We start from the raw sequence: 11,080 nt of genomic DNA on the forward strand, positions 1-11,080 counted from the left end.
ACCCGGATGCTCCATTTCACCCGTTTCATGACGGGCCGGTGCCTCACCAGCATCCTGATCAGCCTGTGGATCAGGTGGACCCTGAGCCTGAGCCCATGGAGGAGCATATTCCAGAGCCTGTACCGGAGGAGGATATCCCAATGGAGTATATCTCAGTATCTTCATCTGAGCCATCTTCTGAGGAGCTGTTCACCATCTCTATTAGTGGACCGGTGAGTGTTGGTCAGACCAGTAGCACGAGTGTCAGTGCTCCTCCTGAGATTATAGAGATTTCTGATGACGAGGACGAGGACCGTGAGGAGTATTTTGATGTGGTTGTGATCTCCTCTGACGATGATACCTAAGACCTGAGAGCTGCGGTTGTGCCTTTTGATAGTTTTTTTTTTGTATTAGCCTAGCTTTTGTGTTAATCTCTCACTTTTGGTTAGACTCACTGAGAGAGTAGGGTGTACATAGTTGACTAGGCTAGTTCGGGCGCCAGCTTAGGGGTTTTTCTGTATGAACCAGGGCCTGGAGTGTTGATTTGTACATAGTAATATTTCTAAAGGGTGGTATGCTAACTTATGATATATATATATATATATATACACACACACGATAGTACCTATATGCGTATGTATGGCCTATGCTATGTGTCGTGGATATATATAATGCTGGCTTGTGTATGATTTGTTTAATTTCCTATTATGGCTTGTGTATATTTAGTTAGCTGTCCTCGCGAATCTTTTTATAAAGTAAAAGTCTTTTCAAAACTCGATATTACGCTAACCCGATTATAGACTTAATAATAAATAGTAAAAGTTTCAGGTGAACAAGTTGGTGACACTTGATTTCTAGTATGATCATGACTTACTGGGATTGGGTCGTTACATAGACAAATACCTACAATCATAAAATTGTTTAATCTCATCAATAATCTGAGTATCCTTTCCACTAGAAGCTTCCTTTGAAACTCTAACTGCTACCCTATTTAAACCTTTATTCACATATTTGAACAAATATTTGATAGCATTTGACTTGTTGCAGTACTCTACATTAACATGCGCTTGATAAAACATCAGCAGATATACATTATATGGAACCACATTCCTATTATCCATATGGACTCCCTTCTTCTCAGTAACTACTCCTGTGTCTCGTCTTCTATATGATGAGTATCCACTATCATCGATAACTGTAGTGCTACTGAATATTTTGGGATAATATTTGATGCAGTACCCATCTTTCATGTAAGGAAGTTTTGAGAAAGTTCTACCATATGGTCCATGAATCATTTATGTAGACACAACTCTATACAATTTCAGGTATTGAATAGGATCGGGCAACTCTGACGATATTAACCGATCAATTGAGTTGTCATTGTTATCTTATGGTCTCTACTCAACCATGAAAGAATGTGAGCATGTGACAGACCTCTTTTTTGGAATTCCACCATGCACATCCCTTATAACAAAAAGATAAAAAAAAATATGTTATAAATAAACTATCTATTTTATATATGTGCTTTCATAAACTAAAGGTGATAATAGAAAATCAATAATATGTTAAAAATAAACAAATATTTTGCCATTTATTTTATAATAATTTGAAAGAAAATTTCTCTAAAAATAATATTGGATGATGAGCAATACTTGCATCTAGCATTCCAAATAGAATTCCTTGCTTAAAATATGAGATTATCATGCCAAGCTTAATTTTAAATACTCTACACGATATATCCAGTCGGTCTTCAACCTATAAGTTCCTTGGATTGTTAACTCTGTCAATCTCATGTCAACTTGAGTTACATATCATTGTGATGAAGAGGTTTAGATATCTATATTTCTTACAAATTACCATAACATCTATATCTCATGCCACCAGTGAAGGACACGAATAGGATGACATGTTTACCTGTTTTGGAAAAAGGAGTTTCACCCCTAACAACTGCACTTTGAATCCCCTTGTTTATGTTACTCCTCACCTTATCTTAGTTGTTTCGATAGTAGGTTAACCTTTGTGCTTCAATAATGAAAAAGCAATCAATCAAGAACTGTTGAAATAGTCTTCCACCATTGACAATGATTGCATACTTGATCCTTCTTTCTTGTTTTCTAAACACTATGAACTTCCTTAACCTCACACATTGTCTCTTTCTATTTCCATCAGCCCTATGAGATTCTCACAAAGAAATGTCTTCTTGGTAGCCATCTTCACCGTATGAAAACATCATAGGATACTGAAAAAGAATAAATATGGTATGTGTATCATGAGTCCTTTGTAGATGTTTGGACTTTAATTGAACTATAATATCACACCCTGCATCTCCAGAATCAACATTGCCTACTATTAGAGCTGCAACCTCGTTAGAAGATGGTAGATTTTAGACTCTCGCATCTTTTGATCTTCTACGGTACAATCGCAACCTTATATTTGTGATATTTTCTTAATTTAGGTAGTTCCTCAGTGTCCTAAATGAGTGAGCAAGAATATTATGTTGATCGATCATGCCCTTGAGGTCTAGAACCAAGGATTGATCAAGGTTGTTGCTATTTGTTCTTAAACTGTATGAAAGATTAATTAAAAAATATTGGTATTCATAATTAACCAAAATCATAGTACAAATTATCTTGATATAGATCTAATCAGTTTGAAATGTATGATACAAACCTGAAAATCTCTATCCTGTTTGAGACCTCATTTACTATATCATAAATATATAACTGCGCGAATTTCGGCTTTTGTCCCTCAACTGGAACCAAGCTTCTAATTCTGTGGTAGTTTTGTCCACTCATAATGAACTGGGGAGGACCTGTCCTATCATTGATGGAGGTCTCAATTTTTTTGTCCAGAGACGTAAAGCAAAACATGTTATTATAAGTTATTATATTATGCCTAAAGTGTTGGCTTTTTTGGTCTGCTTCAGATATTAAATCTTGTAAGAGCTGAGGTGGACGTTGCAAAAATGGCAGTTGTACCTTCTCTCGCATACAACATATTGGAAACTCAATATTAGATCTTGTTTTGACTTCTCTGATCTCTCCTTATACTACATCATAGCATTGCAACACTGGCAAAAAAATTTCGGTTCACCAATGTCTATCATATTTAATAATCCCCAAGATAGTAAATTCTGTTTGACTTATATCTGCAATAAATACTATATAAAAAATATTCATTTTCTTCACCATGTGAAGTATAAAAATAATATTTACAAAAAATTATTGATTTCTATAATTTATGGATTAAAAAGATGAGATCACATAATGCAATTTTATTGTACAAAGATCAAGGTTTAAGTTTTATGTGCACACTAATCAAATACAAAAAATATAATATATAACAATCTCTTTGTAAGAATTTTAAAAACTTGTATACTAATCGATAATTTTTTGTTTACAAAAAGCATAATAATAGTAAATAATAAAGTGTTGATATTGCTACTTCTTAAATTACCTATATTCTCAGCAACATCAAATATGACTGGGTATTCAATTTGCATAGAATTATCTACTACAGTCGTGTTTTTAGTAATATCATCTACTTCTTCAAAAATTTTTGCAAGATTTATAGCCAATTCCTTCAACAATGATTTCTTTTGTCTCAGGTGTCTTCCCTTTTCACCTATGCACACTATTTCTAATTATTTGGTTAGTAAATTTGAATTAGATGTAGTTATCCCTGTAATAATTAGAGATAATACATCAATTATCTTATACTATAAAAAAATTAATCTATTCTTAAATTCAAAAACAAATTACATTATATTATCACTGCTACTGACTATGTTGGTAATTTTGCTACATGTCATCATCATGTGTGTAAGATGCCCTTGTAATGATGTATTATCTATCAAGAGCATCATGATTTGATAAAATTTTTGAACCAGCTGAGTTATAAATCTATATTATAAAGGTAGGATTAAAGGTAGAAGAAGTGGAAACTTTAGCTTTGTGATAAGTACAATCTATCATGATTATCTTACTATGCCTCCTTTGAAGTAACATAATTTTCTCTTCAGTCTTGCATCTTTTTGCGATCAAGATCGATTTGTGTACTCTTGTACATTTATAGTAATTATATAACATATAAGAATAATTATTTTAATAGACCAATTGAAAAACTAAATGATTGATCTTTGAATATGGAACATTAAAAATATCTAAGCATATTAGCATCATACATTGACTTTGTAACTGGTGAATATTGTTTGATGTTTGTTGAAACTATTGTTGACTTGTGTGATGACATAAGCTATTATATGCTCCATTTGTGTTAGCCAAATTACTAACACCGCTAGGATTGACGCATTATGTTTTTTCACCTATAGAGTGTGGACTAATGGTTGTAGATCTTGGTTGATATGGTGTTGAGTTATTACCTAGTAAGATAATTCGACGTATTAGTTTTGAATATATATTTTCTGTTAAAAGTTTATTACACAAATAGTAAAAATTCACAAAAAAAAAATTAGTTTTTGAGAAATTTGTGAATGCATATTACAATTAAATAATTTTACTCTTGCAAATAGTAGAACGACAACAGCTCCATCTTTATTGCCAAAATCTAAAAAAATATTTAATTCTTGTGCATAATTGTCAAAAAATATACTCTATTGTTTTTATGTGAATTGCAATGTTAAATATTAAATATACTTTCTTAATTAGCAATTAGATACATAGGACTTAACATTATAAATTAAAAAACACTAATTACAACTTAAAAACTAACACAATAAAATTGAACCAAATTACATACGTATTTTACAATTTTAAATTCAAAACATTAATAATCCTATAAAATTGTACTAAACTACGTATATATTTTATATTTTAATACCGTCCAAAATAATATTACAATATTAAAATAAATAATTTATAATTTATACCAACTAAAATATTAAAATTTATATGCATTATATAAATTTATTGTCATGCATCCTTAATATAAAAATCATTATATTAATAGGGTATCCAATATTTACAATAATAAAGGATACCAAATAAGTTTACTATTAGAAAATTGTAAATTGCTCATTGCTAACTTTAACGGAACTCAACTTTATTTATTTATTTATTTTCACACAAAAGACTATATACTTAATACTTAATAACTAAAATTTAAAAATTCAGTTAAAAAGTTAATATTATAATAATAAAATATTTCGTTCTTTAAAAAATATTTCAAACAAACTAATCTATACACATTTATGAAGGAATTGAATTGATTCGTAATTTTTTCTAAGGAATTGAATTGATTCGCGAAAAATTAGGTTTAAATTTATAGCTAAAGAATTCAAAAAGAATTGATTATCCATCATTGAATTTCAGTTCAATAACATTGTACTTGATAGTTTTGTGATCCTTTTCAAGAGTCTTCTCACTTTCAATTCCAGTAAAATAGCCAACATATAAAATAGATTAACATAAAAAAAAATTTGTCAATAACTTTGCTAAAAAAAATTGATGAGATAAATAAATTTATCAATGAATTTGTTTTTTTTTAAAACAATAAACTTACCAATCAAATATGTGTAATCGAATCCAAAAGCATTAAGAGTGTCAAAACTCACAAAACTAAATTCATATTGTAGAATACTTGAGGATTCCGGAAGTATCCCACAATATAATTGATTCATAGTTAGGATTTTCTAAACCTTAATTGATTTTGATTTAAATTTAAAATATAAAATTATTGTTGTGATACGAAAACTAATTGAATAATTACTAATTATTATTGTTATTACGTAAAAATTACTAATTGAATAACTATGGATTATTATTGTTATTACGTGATTTAAATAGAATCATTTTGTTTTTTCAAAAATTTTAATACCTTTTCTTTAGAATATATGGCAACAACCTAAGTAGATAATGCATACGTGTGGATTTCAAAATTTAAGAATAACCATTTAAGTAGATAATTTAAAATTTAAAAAATAAGAACTTAAATAAATTAACTTAAGTAAATAACTTAAAAATTAGAAAAGTAACAACCTAAACCTAAACAAATAATAAGTTATAATTTATAAATAAAATTTAAAAATTTTCTAATAACGACACCGAAGTAAATAAATTCTTAAACTCAACATATAAGTGCCACATTAGCAAAAAATCTCCCAATCTATATTACTATAAAGATATTAACCACTACACCCTAGAACGCTCTATGCATGAATAGTTTCTAAAAAATAACATAAATTGTCCTAGGGTCTCCAGCTTTAGTAGTTATATATAAATCGTTCCAGGATAGATTTACGTATTTTGAGACTAAAACACAAGAGAATAGCACGATTTATGTGCAACAGCTAATCCTCGACACCTAAGCTCGATTTATGCTCAATTTGACTAACCGTCAAGATCCAGCCATAATTTATGCTCAAAATGATAAAATAAATGATTATGGTTAAAAATATAACTGTATGATTTGCTTCCTGAGTTGCAGGATCACATTAATAAAGTATAGAACTCATAATTGAGTACACGTGGCACATATTATAGTAATTAAGAGAGAAAATATTGTTATAAGTCCAAAGTTTGTTTATATTATGTTCAATTAGTTATATTATTTTTTGTTATATGTCTAAATAATTTATAAATATAAAGATATTTTTTATTTCTTGAATTAGGTTTTAAAATTGAGATAAACTCAGTTTTAATTTTAATAGAATATTAAAATGAATTTGATCTAATATTGTTGACTTTTTAACTACAAGTATTCACACAGTAAATATTTCACAAAATTAATTTAAGTACGTCAAGTACTGAACTCAATTTTTTGTTAAACTCTACATTTACTATGTATTTTGATTTTCTTTTCCTTTTGTATGGGTTGGTGTCAAATATTTTTTAGATATATTCACTACAACATTATAGATTATTTTTTAGGGTTATACGTGTAAAAAAAAGAATTAAAATTTGTCAAAATAACAAATTTTGACATTATTTTAACTATAAAAATATGTTAATAAAAGTTCTGTCAAAAATAATATTTTTAACATATAAGTAATTGTGAAAAAAATTTAAATCTTATTTTGATAAATATTGGCTGTAAAAAATAATTTGTTAAAAAAATTTGAGAATATATTTTCTGTGATAGTTATTAACCGTCAAAAATACTATTTATTTTGACACTTATTGACTATGAAATATTCTCAACAAAAATTTTTAACAAAGAATGAGATGAGATCTTGAAACTGAAGAATAAATTGAGATTTTGAAGATAAAGAATGAGTAATATGATCCCAAACTGAGAGCAGTGTGAAGTCAAAATTGATCGAGCCTAAAGACGAAGAGAAATAGTGGAGTAAATTGAAAACAAATGAGTGTCAAAATTGAGAAGTAATTTTCTACGGTCAAATTATTCATCAAGAAAACATAGAGAATTTGACATTTGTGATATTTGTCAAAAATATATATTAATTTTGACATTTAGTTATGGTGTTAAAAAATAAAGTGTTAAAATAGCTCTCTTTTCTTGTAGTGATTTGAGTACAAATTAAAATTATGTCTAAATATAAATACCAATTTTGTTTAACTCATTTGCTTTTATCATTTTGAGCATAAATCGTAGCTGAGTCTTGAGGGTTAGCCAAGTTGAGCATAAATTGCGCTTGAATGCTGAGGCTGTTGCATATAAATCCTTCTACCTTGGAATGATTTATATATAACTACTAAAATTGGCTAGCTTGGGACAATTTATATGTTATTCTTCAGAAACTATTCATACATAAATCGTTTTAGGGTATAGTGATTAACATATTATATAAACTATATGCCGAGGGACGATTTATATATTATTAGGAATAGAAAATTTGTGTTTTGAAAAATGCTTCAAGGGAATCAGGTAATTTTAGAAAGTGTTTATTTTATTTAACTAAAAAAGTCTAAAAAATTTAGATATCTCAATGTCTCAATTGTAGTATCAACAGAAATTAAAAAAATAAAATTAGAAAAAAAAATAAGATACCACAGGCAAAGTAAAATGTAAAAATTAAAAGGGAAAAAAAAGAAAAAGATGAAGAAAAACAAATAAAAGTAAAGAACTTTAATTAAAAATAAAAAATAGAATATATGTTTGAGTTCAGACTTTAAAAAAATTATTTAAGATTTTCAGTTTTATTCTGTGATACTAGAGAGGCCAAGTGTATTTTTGGGTTTTTAAGTGTTTTGCCTAAAAGAATTGAGTTCATTATAATGTTTACCCAAAATTCTATTTATAGACTAATCTAATATCAATTGAAAATTACTTCTATAATATTTTTGCTAGTTTTTAAATTTGAATTAGTAATTGTTTCCGCACTTGTTTTCTTGATGCTTTACATTGCTACCTTTGTCGGTTATGTCTTTGACCAAATATGTCCAATAACATCGTACAACCTCCTTTGTATCATTCAAATTTTTTTCTTAGATAATTTTTTTTGCCTAACATAATACCTCTAAGATTTCTCAATTGAAGACATGCAATGATTGAAAATGTAAAAACTTAGTTATTTATTGACAGCTCCTATTGACATTTATCTTACTTTTGACAAATTGAGGGTATCAATTAATATTTATCTTATTTGTTGACCAATTGACATTAGGAGTGTCAAGTGTCTTTAAGTTGATACATTAAGCACATACTTGCTTGACAAATTGAATGCTAATCAATAATAGACTTAACGGAATTCTTAAGTCTATAAAAGTTTTTATATTAAAAGTTGAATACCTGTTTATTAATAAAATTTATTCTCTTGTATGAAACTTATAAGCGTGTTAAATAATATCTATTTTAACTTTTGGCACATTTAATGTGTGCAATTGACCTTTATCTTAAAGGTAACTTTTCAATTAAGAGTTTTTTACACATACTCTTTCATTGTTCTAATTGACACAAATTGTTTAACTTCAGAAGTAACATAACTTCTAAAGTAATTTCTTTCACATGTTAACCTCCAAGTATCAATTAGATTTGATAAAATTATTAATCCTATGAAATCTCTATCCTGACATTCTAATACTTTTGACTCTAGATGTCAATAGATTCAACAAAATTTTTAAGCCAATTATGCTTTTGTACTTGTGAATTACATATCAAAATGTCAATGAGAGATTGTCTTTACCATGATTTTAAACTCGATATATAATTTTTTTAAATAAAACTATAACAATGTAAATAAAATAGTTAGAACCAAAAGACAAGAAAGATATAGAAACTTAAAAGATAAAAAAAGGAAAAAGAGAAACCAAAGCAGATAAGAATGAATAAGAAAGACTAAAGAGATATAGAAATAGAAAAAAAGAGGAAAAATTAACGAAGTAAGAATACTACGATAAATAAGAAAGAGAAAAGAGGAAGAGAAAGAAGAGAGAAAAGAAAAAAATAAATAAGAAAAAAGAAAAGAGTTAAAGAAAAGAAAAAGGAAAGAAAGAAGATAAAAGTGAGAACGAAAAAAATATGAAAAGAAGATAGAAAAAAATGAGATTCTTATCTTTTTTTAAAAAAACATCATTATCAAAATTACCCTTTATTTATACAAAAGTCATTTACCTTGTCCTTCAGAAACTTTTTTCGATCATCTTCTACATGGCTTATTTATTGATGATTATTCAATCCTTCTTGTATCATCTCTTTATACTTTTCTTATTTCTGAGTATTCAGCTGTTCAATTTGTCTAACATTTTCAGCAAAATGGGTCATGTCATGATATTGTTGATTTACAAACTTTTTTCTAATTCTAAATTCTAATCCATTTATGGACATTTTGATAATGTCAAATTCTAGAACTAGAGTAAAGTATCAATTTCTTATGTTTCTGAATTTAATCAGATACTTAGCAATTGGTTCTCCTTCATTGCATTTGATAGAGAATAAATCACTTAAACTCACTCTTAATTCAACACGAAAAAATTGTTTATGAAATCTTTTTCTAGCTACATCTAAGAGTGAATTAAATTTGGCTTTAGATTAAAAAATCACGTAAAGACATTGTTTGTCAATGAGGAGGGAAAGAATTTTATTTTAAAATACTCATTTGACGCCACATCATTGATTTCGATAATGTAGCGAGCAAGGTGCTCTACTGACAATTCTTCATCTTCTACATAAAATATAGTTAATAACTTAAGAAACTTTCATCTCTCAGACAATTCAATTTGCTGGATAAATTCAAGAAAAGAAAACACAAAGTGAGATCGATTTGCAAATCCAACATTAAATTCCAATCTTTTTCAGAATTTGTTCAATCACTTGATTGACATATTGTCCTCTAATGTCATTTTGTATAAGAACTTGTTTAATATTTTATTGTAGTCCAGTATCATCTTTTATTACATTACCATCATTTTGATCTTGTCTACCCAAATACATATCATGTTCAAGAGGATTTTGTTCTGCATTTATCTCTTGTACTTCAATAAAAAAAAATTTTATCTTTTATACTAACTATTTTAGCAATTTAATTTACTTTATAGATTAATTGCTCATACTTTATATTTGTCAAATCAATAAAAGAATTAAGTATTTTTGTCATATGATAAGTTAATATATTAGGCAAATTATAATTATTCACATTTATCCGTTGATAAAACTTTGCCAATGTATCAACAGTAACCATAAAGCTTTCTGACAATAATGTTATTGACATATTAGAAAAAACTGGACTTGTATTTTGAGAAATAGAAAAATAATTATCCCTTATTGTACTCTTATTTGAAGAAGTAGGCAATTAACCAAGTGAAGTCCGTGGCATAAAAGTTGAAAATTTTTTCATAGCAGCACTAACACATAGATTATGGCAAACATGATTTTGAATTGGTGAGTAAAGAAGATTAATCAAACCTTGTGTAGCTATGAAGGGGACAAATTCCGGTGATAAACTATTAGATGGCCACCCATAGTGTTTGTATGAGATGCACTTCATCCATGATGGATATGGCCATGCCATCATGTCTCATTGACAATAAAGTAACCTCCATGGTGTGAGGTATGAAAATATTTTCAATTTTTTTTTCTCTTTCATTACTAAAAGTAGAAGAAGATATTACAAATGAACTTGACATGTCAATTGACACTAACTTTTGAGTATCTAAAAACAATTTTGACACTACATAAATCGTAT

General features: G+C 27.9%; 1 protein-coding gene across 1 annotated transcript; it reads right to left on the reverse strand.

The window, feature by feature from the left end:
• Nucleotides 1–866: 866 nt before the first annotated feature.
• On the reverse strand, nucleotides 867–1,274 carry LOC107479459 (uncharacterized). Its single transcript, XM_016099591.1, has one exon. It carries the CDS (start codon nucleotides 1,272–1,274, stop codon nucleotides 867–869), a length of 408 nt encoding a protein of 135 aa, XP_015955077.1.
• Nucleotides 1,275–11,080: the final 9,806 nt, after the last annotated feature.

This window comes from Arachis duranensis, chromosome 3, assembly GCF_000817695.3.
Source record: "Arachis duranensis cultivar V14167 chromosome 3, aradu.V14167.gnm2.J7QH, whole genome shotgun sequence".
In the NCBI taxonomy this organism is placed as follows: Eukaryota; Viridiplantae; Streptophyta; class Magnoliopsida; order Fabales; family Fabaceae; genus Arachis; species Arachis duranensis.